The sequence below is a fragment of the Lissotriton helveticus genome, chromosome 1_1 (genome assembly GCF_964261635.1).
Source record: "Lissotriton helveticus chromosome 1_1, aLisHel1.1, whole genome shotgun sequence".
Classification (NCBI taxonomy): domain Eukaryota; kingdom Metazoa; phylum Chordata; class Amphibia; order Caudata; family Salamandridae; genus Lissotriton; species Lissotriton helveticus.
In genome coordinates, this window is record NC_136057.1 from 1480150991 (window position 1) to 1480169958 (window position 18968).

General features: G+C 50.3%; 1 protein-coding gene across 2 annotated transcripts in view; it reads right to left on the bottom strand.

Annotated features, from left to right (window-relative positions):
• Positions 1 to 18968, bottom strand: part of SPATS2 (spermatogenesis associated serine rich 2) — a 335634-nt gene that overhangs the window by 276595 nt on the left and 40071 nt on the right. The window contains exon 2 of one of the 2 annotated variants that reach the window (XM_078686466.1): positions 6567 to 6814. In XM_078686466.1, coding sequence (XP_078542592.1) covers positions 6567 to 6585 — 19 coding nt within the window. In that variant the 5' untranslated portion in view covers positions 6586 to 6814. Of the gene's footprint in view, positions 1 to 6566; positions 6987 to 18968 lie in introns of those variants that run through there. The other variant, XM_078686461.1, reaches the window with a different exon arrangement.

Sequence of the window (18968 nt, forward strand, 5' to 3'; positions counted from 1 at the left end):
TGCCAAAATGTAAGCTCTGGGTCAATGCCTGGACAAAGACAGGAAACCTTACCATGGCAAGTGGCATTTTAGTTCTCACTAGGCACAATCGCACAAGCCAACCCACACCCCATCATCAATATCATGCTGCCAGATTGATCATAACACTGCCACCTTGTCTTGTGTGTCGAACTGAGGCACACAACATTAGGATGTATAAAAACTCGGGAAAATATGTTCCAAATCAAGGTAAGGCAACACCTGGAATCCATAATCTGAATAAAAGAAGCATCACTTTGATTCCCTAGAGTAAAACACATTTGGGGAAGGAGACCAAGAAAGCGATATTGGCGGGTTTCACTGCTTTGAGAAAGCACAAACCACACCATTGTTTCATGCACAGAAACAGACTTTTGAAACTTGTAGCTGGAAACGAGAGACAGAGTAAAGAAAGGTCCACCTGAATTCAGGACTAGTCCCTGCTCGGTCACCTCCTCATGCCAACAAAGCTGGTTCTGTATGCATGGCAGCCCCCACCCCCGCATGCACACATACACACACAAAGGCTCTGAGCCCTTTATTGTGATGGCTGACTGTGTAAGTTACCATCCATCTGCACCTGACCCTGGTCTTCTACCTCTGGAGCGCTGCCCCAGGTGCATGGGGGCATCTCACCAGGAGTTACCATTCACAGCACCTGCCAGGTAGGAGCCAGCCTCCAGTGAGGGAGGGCATGGACTGTACAACCCCTAAAACTGACCGCACCAGCCCTTGGGAGAAAGAGAGAGGGAAGACTTGCTCAGTACCGAAGGGACAGGGACCAGGGCAGCACCGTGGAAGGGATGCAAGGGCAGTGCCAGCCCTCTTGAGTATAGACGAGGACCGCACCAGCACCTTCGGAGAGAGGGCCGGGACTAGACCAGGACCCTTGCAGGAGGGGGCAGAAGATGCTGTGAGGGAGAGTAGGAACTGGGACTGCCGAACCACCTCGGGAGTGATGGCATGAACTGTGCTATAGACTAGTTATGGGGTCAGGGACAACACTACCCTTCTAGGAATTTGAGGGGGGGGGGGTCAAGAGCAGTGCCATTCCCCCAAAAGGGATGTTGCAGTGACGATGCCAGCACTAGGAAGGGAATGCGCACAAGAGAGGCTGGGGGAAATACCAAAGCAAAAAGGGTACAAAAGCGAGGAGGTCAATAACTGCTGGAGTAATTGTAAAGGTGTGAAAATAGTGCCACATCCTGGACACTGTTGGGGTCCACGAGCTGTGTCCTTGGAAAGAAGGTATAAATTGTGGCTGTGCAAACACTGCCTCTACACACATAGGGACTTGACTTGACTTGAACAAAAGGGGGTGGTGAAGAACGGTGATGGATCAAACCCAGATCTTTTGACTGGGTGTTAGTGTTTGATTGGTTCAGATGCTCCGTCCATCACCACCCCCTTTTCAACACACATAGGAGCAGAAAACTGTGCCTGCACACTGCAAAGCAAAAGGTGGCACACACTGTGGAAGAAAGGGAGGGGGTTGACTTAAAAAGTGCCAGCACACTGCAAATTGTACTGCATGCCACAGAAAGAGGCGGGTGCTAGCAGAAACGGTGCCAGTACACCGCAACAAGTGGCACATGCAGTGAAACGCAAAAGCAGTGGGGAGAAGAAGCTGTGTCATCACAATGAAAAGGTGGCCGACGTGTTGGGGTGCAGCATTGCCAGTACACTGTACAAAGTGACAAACACCATGGGTGCAGGCGCAGTGCCAGCACAGTGCGGTTACGTGTGAAGGAACTACAGGTTAAGTAAGTCCCTGAAAGCAGCTAAGGAATTCAAGTGGACTTTAAACTGAGCCTTGTTCAAAACTTTCTAATGGTGGAGCATCGGCAGGCTGCGTCACACAGAGCAGAGGTACAGCCAGAGCATGTTTGCACAGCATGTCATAACTACAATTATGGCGTGTCAGGATCTGAGGGCTGAAACAAACAGCCTTTTGAGAAACAAAATAGGGAGTACGGGCATTAGCAAGAAATATTTTCCACTGGAATTGCATTGAAGCAGCCTCCTGTGAAACATATTTAAAGATACGAAGAATATGTGTGTGTGTCCCCAGTGTCCGCATGTCCATAGCTCACCTGAACCACTGCAGCAAACATGCCCATGTCAAGGGGGCGCACACAGGAGGGTGGTGAGGGCCAGTGGGTGGATCCACAAAACACTCCTCTGTCGGACAGGACCCCCCTTCAAGGGTGCCCGACACAGGAGGGACGTAGGGCAAGGCCCCTGAAAACAACTTGATGGATGGAATGCTAGCAACAAATCCTGTGGGATCCCCACAGTGGCCATTTCAGTAGAGCTTTGGGGGAGGCTAAGATGTCAACAAAGAACAGACATGGAACAGGGGTGGGACGATGGACAGAAAATAGCGACAGAATTAAAAATATTCTGAAGTTAAGAAGAAGTGAATCTCTCTGTGCCAGGAGCCGAGAATAGATGGAGAATGCCAAAGAACAGCAGGGGCTGCTGATGGGAGACAGTAAAAGGTCACTGCACAGAGGCTTGTCACCACAGCGCTCCTACCTGTGGAACGTGACGTGTAGTTGAAAAGTGACATGTCATCAGACCTCTCACATGCCAGCGTGACACCCCGTCATACCACTTATTACAGATAGGCTGTCTGAGGTCTCCTACACTACAACGTATGATAGTGATTTCCAGGGGCGTTGCTTGGTCAGTATGATTGGGGGGGGGGGGGGGGCTTCAGATTTCACAACAATCATGCTGGGACATCTTGTTAAAACACCTTATATGCAAAGCCGGATATGAGGGGTGTTAAGTGGCAGTCGAACGGGAGAGGAGTGCGGATTGTTAGGGGTACTTAAAACACTATCTTTTTCAAACTAATAAACATTTTTAAGGTCTTCAATACATAGACGAGAAACAGTTTGTGTGTTTTGTCAGTTCGGGCATGTTAAAATCTCAGGTGAATTCCGACTGACACTTCACATTACCGGACTGAAAGCACTTGTACCCAACTATTTACTACAAAATAAAACAAAGTAGGGGGTGTGTAACATCCCATACACCACCTTGGAGCTTTGCACCTGGTGATTTCATCGTGAGACACGCACTGCGAGAGCTCAACCGCCACTGCGGTCTGTTAAACCGGACAGCTCAGGCACGGAGCAGAGTCACAGCACTCCCACGTGTAAGACAGAGATCTGTCAAAGACCGGAAAATACACCCTCGAGTTCTTCCATACTGCATAGTGACGTGTTACTGCATAGAACATTCAACCGGCTCTCCCCAGGCGCCCAGAGTGTGGGACACCTGATGGAAGTATGCTGTCAAACTTACTGTACACTGCTTCGGGAGACAGTGACGCCACTATGCACTGCAGAGGGTCAGGCACGGACAAGTCATTGAATGGAGATTCACGGTAACACCTTTCATGCTGCACTGTGAGGCATTGGGTTACTGCTTGAAAACATAACATTCCCACTATCCTACACTGCAGTGACGTTACTGTGAGCACTGTAGAGCTTCAGACGGTGAACTGTCAAGGTCAGCGATGTCCCATTGACATGTCACTGCATGGGGACACATGCTTAGAGCTGTCCTAATACAAGGGGCAAGACAGTGACAGGCTAATGTGTCGAGGCTCCTTCCCTACAACGTGAGATACTCACATGTCACTGCATGGAGACACGTTTGCAAAGACCTCCCGCACAGCAGCGTAGGACTGACAGGTCCGAGCAGAGTACAGCCAAAACTTTCACTCATTAAAAATGTGAAAAATACAGATCAGTAAACACAGAGATAAAGTAAGAGCTATTCTACACTTCAGTGCGAGGCACTGACAGGTCAGTGAACACAGAGCAAAAGTAAGAGCTATTCTACACTTCAGTGCGAGGCACTGACAGGTCAGTGAACACAGAGTAAAAGTAAGAGCTATTCTACACTTCAGTGCGAGGCACTGACAGGTCAGTGAACACAGAGATAAAGTAAGAGCTATTCTACACTTCAGTGCGAGGCACTGACAGGTCAGTGAACACAGAGATAAAGTAAGAGCTATTCTACACTTCAGTGCGAGGCACTGACAGGTCAGTGAACACAGAGTAAAAGTAAGAGCTATTCTACACTTCAGTGCGAGGCACTGACAGGTCAGTGAACACAGAGTAAAAGTAAGAGCTATTCTACACTTCAGTGCGAGGCACTGACAGGTCAGTGAACACAGAGATAAAGTAAGAGCTATTCTACACTTCAGTGCGAGGCACTGACAGGTCAGTGAACACAGAGTAAAAGTAAGAGCTATTCTACACTTCAGTGCGAGGCACTGACAGGTCAGTGAACACAGAGTAAAAGTAAGAGCTATTCTACACTTCAGTGCGAGGCACTGACAGGTCAGTGAACACAGAGATAAAGTAAGAGCTATTCTACACTTCAGTGCGAGGCACTGACAGGTCAGTGAACACAGAGATAAAGTAAGAGCTATTCTACACTTCAGTGCGAGGCACTGACAGGTCAGTGAACACAGAGTAAAAGTAAGAGCTATTCTACACTTCAGTGCGAGGCACTGACAGGTCAGTGAACACAGAGTAAAAGTAAGAGCTATTCTACACTTCAGTGCGAGGCACTGACAGGTCAGTGAACACAGAGCAAAAGTAAGAGCTATTCTACACTTCAGTGCGAGGCACTGACAGGTCAGTGAACACAGAGCAAAAGTAAGAGCTATTCTACACTTCAGTGCGAGGCACTGACAGGTCAGTGAACACAGAGTAAAAGTAAGAGCTATTCTACACTTCAGTGCGAGGCACTGACAGGTCAGTGAACACAGAGATAAAGTAAGAGCTATTCTACACTTCAGTGCGAGGCACTGACAGGTCAGTGAACACAGAGTAAAAGTAAGAGCTATTCTACACTTCAGTGCGAGGCACTGACAGGTCAGTGAACACAGAGCAAAAGTAAGAGCTATTCTACACTTCAGTGCGAGGCACTGACAGGTCAGTGAACACAGAGCAAAAGTAAGAGCTATTCTACGCTTCAGTGCGAGGCACTGACAGGTCAGTGAACACAGAGCAAAAGTAAGAGCTATTCTACGCTTCAGTGCGAGGCACTGACAGGTCAGTGAACACAGAGTAAAAGTAAGAGCTATTCTACGCTTCAGTGCGAGGCACTGACAGGTCAGTGAACACAGAGTAAAAGTAAGAGCTAGTCTACACTTCAGTGCGAGGCACTGACAGACAGGTCAGTGAACACAGAGTAAAAGTAAGAGCTATTCTACGCTTCAGTGCGAGGCACTGACAGGTCAGTGAACACAGAGTAAAAGTAAGAGCTATTCTACGCTTCAGTGCGAGGCACTGACAGGTCAGTGAACACAGAGTAAAAGTAAGAGCTATTCTACACTTCAGTGCGAGGCACTGACAGGTCAGTGAACACAGAGTAAAAGTAAGAGCTATTCTACACTTCAGTGCGAGGCACTGACAGGTCAGTGAACACAGAGTAAAAGTAAGAGCTATTCTACACTTCAGTGCGAGGCACTGACAGGTCAGTGAACACAGAGATAAAGTAAGAGCTATTCTACACTTCAGTGCGAGGCACTGACAGGTCAGTGAACACAGAGTAAAAGTAAGAGCTATTCTACACTTCAGTGCGAGGCACTGACAGGTCAGTGAACACAGAGTAAAAGTAAGAGCTATTCTACACTTCAGTGCGAGGCACTGACAGGTCAGTGAACACAGAGATAAAGTAAGAGCTATTCTACACTTCAGTGCGAGGCACTGACAGGTCAGTGAACACAGAGATAAAGTAAGAGCTATTCTACACTTCAGTGCGAGGCACTGACAGGTCAGTGAACACAGAGTAAAAGTAAGAGCTAGTCTACACTTCAGTGCGAGGCACTGACAGACAGGTCAGTGAACACAGAGTAAAAGTAAGAGCTATTCTACACTTCAGTGCGAGGCACTGACAGGTCAGTGAACACAGAGTAAAAGTAAGAGCTATTCTACGCTTCAGTGCGAGGCACTGACAGGTCAGTGAACACAGAGTAAAAGTAAGAGCTATTCTACACTTCAGTGCGAGGCACTGACAGGTCAGTGAACACAGAGTAAAAGTAAGAGCTATTCTACACTTCAGTGCGAGGCACTGACAGGTCAGTGAACACAGAGTAAAAGTAAGAGCTATTCTACACTTCAGTGCGAGGCACTGACAGGTCAGTGAACACAGAGTAAAAGTAAGAGCTATTCTACGCTTCAGTGCGAGGCACTGACAGGTCAGTGAACACAGAAATACAGGCAAAGCTTTCGCACACTTAGAAAGTGACATGAGTTAACGGAGACATGCAGTCGAATTATTCTACAACGCAGTGTGTGAAAATGACAGGTCACGGCAAGGAGATGACCTCGCAGGTCTCCTACACAGCAGCGAGCGAGAGACGCTGGCAGGTCAGTGCAAGACATGCCTTCAGAGTGCGAACTGCATGGAAAACTGGTCAAACAGATCGGGAGACAGGGCCAGGGACAGGACACTCCTGCAATGTATTATGCGTCACAGCCTCGCAAACTCAAGTGCACGCAAGAAGCAGACCTTACCTCTCTGCTTCCTGGACATGGCGGCGGACACACGTTGCAGTCGCGACGGATGGGGACTGATCTGCTACTTCGGGTCTGGATTTGACGAGTTGTCAGTCAGAGGGGAGACCAGTGCTTCGGACGGTGCCGGTCAGGACAGGAAGAGGCGTTCCCGGGTGGAGAGCGTTGGACCAAGGCGTCGGAGTGCGGGCAGATGTGCCAGCGGCGGCAGTGCGCACACTTCCTCTCAAAGGTGCGAGCAGCAGGACCTGCAGGGAGGCAAAAAACACGGAGTGAGGCCACTGCTCTGCTGGGGACGAAGCCGCTTCCGAGAACTCCTGGCTAAATCAACAGCTGGAGGCGGGGGCAGCAGAGTGCTCCTCCCAGATCGGGCGCAGTCAGGTGCGCACACACCTGCCCGGGGCTCCCACCGGTGCTGTCAGGGCAGGGACTGCAGCACAACCCCAGCCTGCCTCTCACTGGGCAGGGGCATGCACACACACCCCCCTCCGCACATGCACATGCACCTGCACCAACACACCCCTCAGCCGGCCTCCCACTGGACGGGGCATGCACCCCCCCTCCGCCTCCCTCGACAGGCACCTGCACCATGACCCATCAGCCGGCTTCCCACCGGGCAAGGACAAGCACCCCTCCCTGCCCCCCCCCTGACCCCCACCCTCCGCACATGCACCTGCAGCACGACATCCCTCAGGCGGCCTCTCACTGGACGGGGCATGCATCCCCCGCCCCCCACGACAGGCACCTGCACCATGAACCTGTCTCTCGACCAGGATTGCGACAGGACATGCAGCCTTCCTATCTACAGGCTCCTGCAGCCTGACATCCTCAGGCTGCATTGATCATTACCTGGACCCACTGCAAGACACCGCCAGCCTCCTCCCTAGTGGACAGAGGCATGCAGCACAACACCATCAGCCTGCCCCCTACTGGCCAGGTACACCCTGCATCCCATCGGGCAGGTACCTCCACCCTCACCTTGCCTCCCACTGGGCAGGGGCATACAGCACATTCTCAGCTTGCTCCCTACTGGCCATGTACTTGCTGCACGACACCCTCACCCTGCCCCGCCAGATGCAGGTACCTCCACCCTCAGCCACGCTGCTTTCCACTTGTCAGGGACCGCATAATCAATCAGAATTTCCTCCACTGGGCTGGGTCATGCAGCGCAACTTTCACTGCCACCCTCAGAGTAGAAACCTGAAGCACGACACATCCAGCCTGCCCCTCTCTCTCTGGAGAGAACATGTTACACGTTACACCCGCACCCTCCCGAGGACAAGGGCTCAGCTCGAGCCCCTCAGTAGGTGTCCGTCAGGGCAAGGACCCGCAGCCCGCCTAGCACTGGACTGGGACCCTTAGTTTAATCTCCCCACCCCCACAGGGACCGGCAGAATGACCCCCGCGGGCAGCCTCCTACTGGGCTGAACATCGTAGCACGAGGACCGCCGACCCTCCGTCAAGAAGCGACCCGCAGCACGACTCCCTCTGGTAAAGGTCACTGCAGCTTCCCTCAGGCAAAAGGCCCAAAGCATTACTTCCTCAACCAGCCCTCACGGCACCGATCATACCCTGTCCCATGCCTACAAGCAGTACTATCCCTCGGGGCAGTGGGGCTCACTCAGCCTTCTTCCCTCGGCACAGAGATTTTCATTACAACTATTTCAGTTTGCCCTCTAGAAACGGACCAACAACAGGGCTTATAATATTTACACCTAGCCTCCCCTAGTGTTGGCTCTTGTAGCTTGGGCGTAGGAACCGTGGAGGGCGTGGGCTACACCCCTCCCCCTCACAAGATTTTCGAGTGGAGGTGGGGCTTGCAGGGGACAATATCCCCTCTGCCCCAAGTATTTTAAAGCGAAAACAGATTTGAAAACAGTGGCAGACTTGTCTCTGAAGAGATGCTGCGAGTCAAGGAAGTTCCCTGGCGTCAAGCACTGTAACCTGAGATGCAACCTCTGTGGACGTCTCCATGACTTCTTTGTTTTGTTAATTATTATTGTGAGTTATTTAACAGCGGCCTTTGGTCGAACAGAGTAAGGGAATCCTATGTTATGTTACTGTTACTTCTTGCTTGGTTTACTTGAGAAACAGCGCTCTTAGAAGAGGCTCAACACCATAAGAAGTTCAATCAAATAATGAAAATAAAACAAAGAGGTAACAGAGCCCCCACGAACTTTGCTCCTGCAGCAAGATCTCAGACAAACTGAAAAGCACACCTTTAAACCTCAATACTAAGCACGTGTGCACAACTGTGGATAGTGTCAGCTTTATCTAAGGAGTGATATATGTATTTATCCAACTCTAGGTACTAACTAACTGAATAACATTAATTGAATAACTGAAAACAAGACACTGACCATTGGCGTTTAACAGACGAGAGAAGGATGGAAACCTACAGTCTGAATTGTACAACAAGCAAACCTGGACCGAAATCTAAGCTTCTCCACTTGAACAGAGTTGAGTGATTCACAACCCATCGCTTTAATTCACTTTCTATAATCTGAAATCAATTCAGCACTCTGGGAAGCCTTGCAAAACGATCCAAAATCACACTACACTAAGTACCTAAATGCTTCTTTGAAAATGACCAAGATGGCAGACCACTGGGATCGGAAACTACCTTTGACCTCATTGCAGCGGATTGTGAAAAAAGCGGCAAAATCGCATTCACGAACGGAAGACAAAGCAACGTTAAGTGGACGTGTGCACGCATGGATGGTACTACAATCCTACACGAAGCTTGAGCCAGCGACATACCTGGGCCTTGCTTTCTCCTCTTACCTAAAAAACAATTTCATGGAGCTGCGCATGGGGAAATTGCCTTCTAATGCTGATCAACCTAATTGGAAGTCACGTGGCCAAAAGACTGCAACCTATGTGGAACCCCAGTACAGGACTTTATACATTTAATATGCATATGCCCTGTTTTTGGGTGCCACTGCCGTGATTTGCTGAGGAGGCAGTTTAATGAAAGAGGTATCCGCACCTGAAGATCTGCAATACTAAAAAGTCTGGACTCAAAGGACCCGCAATTAATTTGTCAACTAATACAATTTTTAACCTATTTTGAGAATTTAACGAAATAATGATACAGGTTACAAACATTATTCAGCTGCTCCTGCCTGTCCTTTTAAGAGTCACAGTTTGTAAATTTAAATCAAATTTTAAATGTGGTACTAATTGTCTATATTTATTCTTCCTTACTTTATTTTAACACGTGGAGGAAATGGATTCTATGCATTGGAATAGTGTAATGGTTTTAGCTAACTATACAAGAAAGAATTTAACGGCTGAAATGCCAGAAACCGGTCCTCGGTAGCTTGTTTCCGGTCCAGGGAAGGCATGGCTTGGCAGTTCGGGCTGGACTGTTCCCATGAGGCACAGGGTCAGACTGATTTGCATATGGCCATGTCTGAACTGGGGTGGCAGAGTGGGCTAAAGAACGGTGATGGATTAAACCCAGATCAGTTGACTGGGGGTGAGTGCTTGTATTGTCAACGCTCCGTCCATCATTTCCTTTGGTTTTTCTTTGTTTGCCATAAGTTGGCAGGGTATGCTCAGACGTGAGTCCCTTGCTCACTTTGCCACTGGATTCAAGCAACCCGGGCTGAAGACGGCTGAAATGCCAGAAACCGGTCCTCTGTAGCTTGTTTACGGTCCAGGGAAGGCATGGCTTGGCAGTTCAGGCTGGACTGTTCCCATGAGGCACAGGGTCAGACTGATTTGCATATGGCCATGTCTGAACTGGGGTGGCAGAGTGGGCTAAAGAACGGTGATGGATTAAACCCAGATCAGTTGACTAGGGGTGAGTGCTTGTATTGTCAACGCTCCGTCCATCATTTCCTTTGGTTTTTCTCTGTAATCTTGGATGAGTCATTAAAAAAATACTTTCAATACATGTCACTCGAGTTCAGTAATGTAATCTTCTGCACTTTACTTAGACATTGCTAAATGTTGACATATACACTTTTTCATTTTAAAGTCTTCATTTAATTTTTTCATTACATGGTACGGTGGGCTCAGGTTGTGCTTTATCTCTTGGAGCCAAATCAGACTGTGGGCTCGATTCTCCCCAAGGATGCCAGTATCCCCGCTCCGGTGGTCGAAGTGGGCGCCATCGGCAGGGCACATAGTGCCCCTACTTTTTAATGTATTAAAGTCCGTTTCCTTACTTTTTTATTTTACAAATGCGTCCCAGGATGGCAGAAATAGCCATGGCCTATAGATAAGGCTCGGCTGTTCAAGGATGAGCGAGGGTAGGCAGAGAAGGAAAAAGACTGTCTCTTCCTTCTTGCCCTGAGCAGGCAAGGACAGTGTCCACTTCTACTGCTCTGCTGGTGGCAGCTGCCCACCTCCTTTCTTTCTTCCTCTAATTTCCTCTCTTTCTCTCCCACTTCTCCTCACTTACTGAATGAAAACCGTGACTTCAAGAAACAAGTCTTACCCTCTCTTTCCTGTAATTTCCTTCATTTGTTCCCCTGTGATATGGATCCAAAAAAGAAAAACACTTTTGCTTGAAATGTTTTTTTCAGACATTTTTCAATTCCAAAGTGTAGCCTCGGGACAGAGAGAAAAAGAATGTTCAAAATGTGACAAATAAATAACAAAATAAAGCAAGACAGAGTGGTCGCAAAGTGGCAAGATTGGTTTTATTTATTCAAACCCAAATACATTAGCGCCACTTTACAGAGTTTGCCAGTGAAGCGCTACTTTTGTTTTCTTGTCTTTCTTTGAACACCATTGTTTTCCCAGGGTGGGGAAGTGCACCATTCCTGGAGATACTGCAATACCTGGTTGATGCATGGAGTGGAAAACATTTAATGTGACCTGTAGGTAGGTGGAATCTGACTATATGGTTACCCCCACTTTTTTCCTGGTGTTTTGCTGGTTTTCGACTTAGTTCGCCTGGGACCCTGCTATTCAAGGCCCCAGTCTATCTGCTTTCTCTATAAATTGATACCAGGTACTTTAGGTACATACCAGATTGGTTAGTGGGTCATCCATGTGAGCCCCTGTATAGTGTGCCATAGGTACCCAGGGCATAGGTGCACCTTAGTCCTACCAGGGGCTGCAGCATGTATTGTGCCACCCCTGGTTTGCCTTCCAAACTGACACCACAGGTCACAGCCTGGGTAAGGTGGTGTAATCACCCCTTACTTAGATATAGTATACCTATATCTACCTATACATATAGACACATATACATCTATAAGCCACTCCTAAGGTAGGCCTCGACAATCCTGGAGGCAGAGTGCTTGATTGTATGTGAGAGGGTGTCCTAGCATGAGCTGAGCCCCTCATCAGCTTTCGGAACCATCTCCTTACAGCTGTTCTATGATATAGCCATACCATATACTCTTAAGTGCATTATAATCCTCACGGTTGAATGCTAACTTTGGTTTGGCTTTATCAAAACATGTCGTGTAAGGTGTCAAACCCTTTGGAATACTACCCCCCCCCCCGCCAGTCCTGGCAGCGGGGGTAGCATTCCACCCTTCTAGAGGGAAAAGACATGTAGTTACTGCTTTACCCGGTTAAAGTTAAACAGAGCCTTAGCATCACAAAATGGATGCTGCTGCCACAGACACGAGTCTGACCTCCTGTTGCCGGACGAAACTCCGGCAGGGAAGGCCTGGACAATAGGTTTCCTGTCCAGGGAGGTGCTGGAACCTCCCCAGACAGGGTTTTGTGTATTGGGGCAGGGAGGGCTGCATTCAGTGAATGCTTTACAGACACTGCCTGGGGCACACAAGGTGCTCCATGCATAGCCCAGTTCAAACCGGTTGCTGGGGCACACAGCCCCAGCTCTGGCGCGAAACTGGACAAAGGGAAAGGGGTGTAACCACCCCCTTCTCAGGTCCACCCATAAGAGGGACCTAGCCAGGTAGTCCAGACCATATCCTTAGTATAAGTATAGGAGCTGTGTCCCTAGGACTTTAGATTACCCTGGAAGAATGTTTGAAAGACATATCCTGGACCTTCGACACTTCCATTCTGACCGGAAGACGGACGATATCTCCCTTGTGGTCAAGGAGTGACCACCCTGTGCAAACAGGCAACAACAGCATCTTTGCCGGTCTGCAGTTTCAAGGCTCCTGTCGGATCCCGAAGACTCTGCGACACAGGACACAGACTTCCATACTTCTCTGACCCCGACCCACATCCACAGCAAAGCTGAGACACGTGGCGGACATGAGAGACATGGAACCGGAACTCCTGGACATCCTGCATTTTGCTACCTGCACTCCTTTCCTGAAGCCTCAGTAAGTTGTGCATTGGAGTACGAGAAGCCCCAGCCCCGAGCACCAAAGCCCAGGCCCCCACACTCCGCGAGTGTCCCGTGGGCCCCGCAGTAGCATTTGAGCTCAACAAGTCTTTCTGGTTCCTTGCCCGTTGGCTAGTGAGCCCCCTGAAGACCTTTCTTTGAACTTAACTTGCTTTCCTGGTTGCTCCAGCTTCCCTGCAAAGGAGAAGCGCCAAAGACCTTGCTGGTCTGCAACAGAGCCAATCTTGACATCCTGTGTGGGTTGCGGTTGCCAAGGCTTGTTGGGTCCAATCCGGATACCGCCACCGCAGTCAACTAGATCCGTCGTGGGACAGCTCGAATCCAGCGCCTGGTCATCGTCGATGCCCTCCTGGACCCCGTGGCTGAAGAGACAAGTTCGACTTCTTCACCTGAAATCACCCGACATCGCCTGGTTCCTTCCTGGTCACTGGCTAGTGACCCAGACTCTGTCCCTTCTGCTTTCAGGTTCTTCAGATCTTTGATCCACCCTTGGATCCACCCGGACACTTTTCTTCTGGTCGCCTGCAGCACTTCTTTGCAGCTCTCCATAGAAAACGACGACGAAACCCGACACGAAAAGACACCTATGCATCCAGCTTCCCTGGGTGAGGTAACAAGAGTACTCCGGTGCTCCCGTGGGTCTTGACTCTCGAAGTGTCCTAGTTTAAAAGGGTTCCATCCTAGTCCATCCGGAAGTGTCCTTAAATTGTATATTTGTAATTTTTACGATCTCCATAGAAAGTCAATGGTAACCCGCGGCTGTGTTTAGACACTGCGCGAGTCTCCCGTGGGCCTCCTACTTCCTAACCTTTGGTCGATTAGAGTAGCCCTAGCGATTCCACAGGCCCGGGCCTGCTTTCTAATTCTCTCGTGGTTCTTATACCACTTTCTTAGTATATGGTTTGTGAGGCGCCTAGGGCATAACGTATACTGTGCAACTTATCGTATATTAATTGTGTTACTTGTATGTTATTTTTACCTCTGACCTCATAAAGAGTGCAGAGGGGCTGTGTTTAGATTAAATACATATATATTTGATATATACCTTGTGTGGTGTCCTTTCATTTGGTACTCGAGGGATTATAATTGGTAAAACAACTTGCTTAACTCGCCTACTGAAGTCTTAGCCTGATGACTGCTGGTCCATGCTACCACTAGGATAGCTTTCTATAAGGTTGACTTTACAACCACCATCAATAAGGGTCGATTAGACTGGTGCAAGGTGCCCACTAGAACTAGTGGACATCATATGCCAGGCTAACTTCTCACATGACCCTTATCAGCTGTATTCCTTATTTTAGTTTATAAAATGTGTACTTAGGCTCGGTGTTCACATATGTGGTCTTTTTAAACCATACTGCTTATGTTTTGTAAGGCTATAAGCAAAGTGCCCTGTAGTCATATCTTTAACTTTTCAGGCAAAAACATTCATTGATTTCTGAATAATGAGTGTACAGGAGTTAAGGTAACCATGTTGTTCCTGCTTACATTTCACATACTTTACGTAATCTTGCATTCCCTGGGAGTGTTTGCTTTTTCCAGGATGTTACTATTTTATTTTTTCAGGCAGCATATTACTCTTGCCTTGTGGATAATTTGAACTGAGTCGCATCCAGGTGATTATAACGAGGCACAATTGGGATGTAGCTGAAGGCAGTGAGCGTTTCTTTCAGTGGGGCAGTATTGTGTTCAGTGGAGGAAATGATGTGGCATTGTGGCCAGAGCTGCCAAATTTGGAACTGGGGAACCAGGTTCAGCCTTCATGACCAGTCCACCAGACCACTCTCCTGAGGGAGCATATTCCCATGCTAGACCTTACAAGGACCCGCTAGACCTTAGACGCCCTGGTGTCTTAGCACCAGCAGGGGGACCCTAGTAGTGTGAAGTGTGGGTTAACCTTGAAGGCCTGTCCATCACAATCCATACTGAAGTTCACCTCCAGTCTTACGGGCAGGCCTATGAAACAGCACACCCTAGAGCATGGGTACTCACAAACTTTCTCTCGGGGGCCAAATTTACAGTGTGGTTTGTGGCTGAGGGCCGCACCGGTGGGGTCGGAGGGGGCGGGGCTAAAGCAAACACAAATTGTGACCATGAGGTTAAACACAGGTCCCTGCAGCAGACACCTTTGTCTCCCTCCCTCCCTCTGTGTCTCCTTCCCTGTCTCCCACTCTCTGTTTCCCTCCCTCCCGCTGTGTCTCTCTCCCTGTCTCCCACTCTCCCTCCGTGTCTCCCTCCCTCTGTGTCTCCCTCCCTGTCTCCCACTCTCTGTTTCCCTCCCTGTGTCTCCCTCCCTCCGTCTCCCTCCGTCTCCCTCCGTCTCCCTCCCTCCCTCTGTCTCCCTCCCTGTCTCCCACTCTCTGTTTCCCTCCCTCCCTCTGTGTCTCTCTCCCTCCCTCTGTCTCTCTCCCTCCCTCTGTGTCTCCCTCCCTCCCTCTGTGTCTCCCTCCCTCCCTCTGTGTCTCTCTCCCTCTGTGTCTCTCTCCCTCTGTGTCTCTCTCCCTCTGTGTCTCTCTCCCTCTGTGTCTCTCTCCCTCTGTGTCTCTCTCCCTCCCTCTGTGTCTCCCTCCCTCCCTCTGTGTCTCCCTCCCTCCCTCTGTCTCCTTCCCTCCCTCTGTCTCCTTCCCTCCCTCTGTCTCTCCCTCCTTCCCTCTGTCTCCCTCCATGTCTCTCACTCTGTTTCCCTCCTTCCCTCCCTGTCTCCCACACTCCCTCTGTGTCTCCCTCCCTGTCTCCCACTCTCGGTTTCCCTCCCTCTGTGTCTCCCTCCCTGTCTCCCACTCCGTTTCCCTCCCTCCGTGTCTCTCTCCCTCCCTCTGTGTCTCTCTCCCTCCCTCCCTCTGTGTCTCTCTCCCTCTGTGTCTCTCTCCCTCCCTCTGTGTCTCCCTCCCTCCCTCTGTGTCTCCCTCCCTCCCTCTGTGTCTCCCTCCCTCCCTCTGTGTCTCCTTCCCTCCCTCCCTCTGTCTCCCTCCCTCCCTCTGTGTCTCCCTCCTTCCCTCTGTCTCCCTCCCTCTGTGTCTCCCTCCCTCTGTGTCTCCCTCCCTCTGCGTCTCCCTCCCTCTGCGTCTCCCTCCCTCTGTGTCTCCCTCCCTCTGTGTCTCCCTCCCTCTGTGTCTCCCTCCCTCTGTGTCTCCCTCCCTGTCTCCCAGTCTCTGTTTCCCTCCCTCCCTCTGTGTCTCCCTCCCTGTCTCCCACTCTCTGTTTCCCTCCCTCCCTCTGTGTCTCCCTCCCTCCGTGTCTCCCTCCCTCCCTCTGTGTCTCCCTCCCTCCCTCTGTGTCTCCCTCCCTCCCTCCCTCTGTGTCTCTCTCCCTCTGTGTCTCTCTCCCTCTGTGTCTCTCTCCCTCCCTCTGTGTCTCCCTCCCTCCCTCTGTGTCTCCCTCCCTCCCTCTGTCTCCTTCCCTCCCTCTGTCTCCTTCCCTCCCTCTGTCTCTCCCTCCTTCCCTCTGTCTCCCTCCATGTCTCTCACTCTGTTTCCCTCCTTCCCTCCCTGTCTCCCACACTCCCTCTGTGTCTCCCTCCCTCTGTGTCTCCCTCCATGTCTCTCACTCTGTTTCCCTCCTTCCCTCCCTGTCTCCCACACTCCCTCTGTGTCTCCCTCCCTGTCTCCCACTCTCTGTTTCCCTCCCTCTGTGTCTCCCTCCCTTTCTCCCACTCTGTTTCCCTCCCTCCCTCTGTGTCTCTCTCCCTCCCTCTGTGTCTCCCTCCCTCTGTGTCTCTCTCCCTCCCTCTGTGTCTCCCTCCCTCTGTGTCTCTCTCCCTCTGTGTCTCTCTCCCTCTGTGTCTCTCTCCCTCCCTCTGTCTCCCTCCCTCCCTCTGTCTCCCTCCCTCCCTCTCCTTCCCTCCCTCTCCCTCCCTCCCTCCCTCTGTGTCTCCCTCCTTCCCTCTGTGTCTCCCTCCTTCCCTCTGTGTCTCCCTCCCTCCCTCTGTGTCTCCCTCCCTCCCTCTGTGTCTCCCTCCCTCTGTGTCTCCCTCCCTCCCTCTGGGTCTCCCTCCCTCCCTCTGTGTCTCCCTCCCTCTGTGTCTCCCTCCCTCTGTGTCTCCCTCCCTCTGTGTCTCCCTCCCTGTCTCCCTCCCTGTCTCTGTTTCCCTCCCTCCCTCTGTGTCTCCCTCCTTCCCTGTGTCTCCCTCCCTCTCTCTGTGTCTCCCTCCCTCTCTCTGTGTCTCCCTCCCTCTGTGTCTCCCTCCCTCCCTGTCTCCCAGTCTCCCAGTCTCTGTTTCCCTCCCTCCCTGTGTCTCCCTCCCTCCGCGTCTCCCTCCCTCTCTCTGTGTCTCCCTCCCTGTCTCCCACTCTCTGTTTCCCTCCCTCCCTCTGTGTCTCCCTCCCTCCGCGTCTCCCTCCCTTCCTCTGTGTCTCTCTCCCGGTCTCCCACTCTCTGTTTCCCTCCCTCCCTCTGTGTCTCCCTCCCTCCCTCTGTGTCTCTCTCCCGGTCTCCCACTCTCTGTTTCCCTCCCTCCCTCTGTGTCTCCCTCCCTGTCTCCCACTCTGTTTCCCTCCCTCCCTCTGTGTCTCCCTCCTGCTCTCTCTGTGTCTCCCTTCTCCCTCCCTCTGTGTCTCCCTTCTCCCTCCCTCTCTGTCCTCTCACCTGTGTGTGTGTGTGTCAGCCCTCAGCCCGGGCTGAGACAGCTTCCCCGGCTGCGCGCACACAGCCGCACTAAGTACTTCATGGGTCTTTAAAAGACCATTTACATGTTAATGAGGCTTTGTTGAATTTCACCTCTTAGGCCCCTGCAGCTCCCCTCTGACAATCACTGGAATCCCCCGGGCCCCCACAGAGCAGAGTCTGAGTCCGCGCTGCTGCGGCTATATTTGCGAACACTATTTAATTCATTTAATTATAAACTGCAATGTCCGAGGGCCGCCCAGGAAGGCTTGCCGGGCCGCCACCGGCCCGCGGGCCGTACTATGAGTACCCTTGCCCTAGAGCAACAGTGACTTTGTCACTGATGTCATAGGACCCTTGAGGCTAGTCCGCCTCACCGATTGGTATCTACATTGGCCTCGTTTCAGCAGTGGTAGTAGTGCAACACACCAGGGATCGGCAATGCAGGATTTGCATGCACAGCAAACTAAGTTCACAAACTTCACGGTCTCTCTGCTTCATGCACAAGCACTTTTAACATGTGCTGTCTGCTTTGGGGCCACTGGAATTATGCTGCAATGGAAGAAAACATTATGTCGCAGTGTTGCCTAAATTATGCAGCCATAAAAAGGCTGCAGCATAATGTGGTACATTTGCTGATACTTTATTATTTTGACATTTTTAATTATTCTCCTCCATCTTGTGAGTTGGAGCCTACCTGTGCCCCAGATTGCAGTGAGCAGAGTCCAGGAAGTGGTAAGGAGGAAGACTAGTGCTGTCTCTTTCCTAAAAAAGTTTTTAAAAAAAAACAATTTTCCCTACCTGTGACTCCATCATCTTATTTTTTCTTTTAAAATGTCTTTAACTGTCTTTGCCTGTGGTTGTTACAGTTTAAAATTGTAGTTTTAACCAGACAGTGATTGCATAATTTATCCCATATTTTTGTGATTAAACTTGTGGTTTTTCCTGCCTGTGACTGCTTCCATTTAACATGTTGAATTGTGGGATTTGCAGTCCAAACTCGGTAGTTTTCCCCTGTCATTCCCAGTGACTATCAGTTTTTCCCTCCAAATGTCTCCTTTGCTCGGTGCTAAGACCTGTATGTTAAGCAGTGCACCCACAGCAACCATTTTGTGTTAACAAGTATGTGAAACCAGCCCCGCTTCCCCTCTGAGACAGCAGTAATGTGCTGTAAACTTTTCAAACTGTGTTTAACAGGGACTGTGCACTTAGTTTTTTGGCCAGTAGAGGGAGTAAACTTTTATACAAATAGTGTTGTTAGAGGACAAGTTTGTTAGGGCCTTACTAAAGTGTGGATTGAGCCTGTCTATCTCCTAGGAGATCTCTGAACAGAGGAGAAGCTTCCAACCCCGTGGCCCGCAAACCTTGTCTGAGGTAGCTGGGACCTTATATAGTCTGATATTGTTTGGTACATGTGTACACTGATTGGCGGTTGTATCTGATGTTTCTATTGGATTAGGGTTAGTGTCCTCATTGGTTTGGTGTTTGAGGGTTCTGATTGTTTTCTGGGT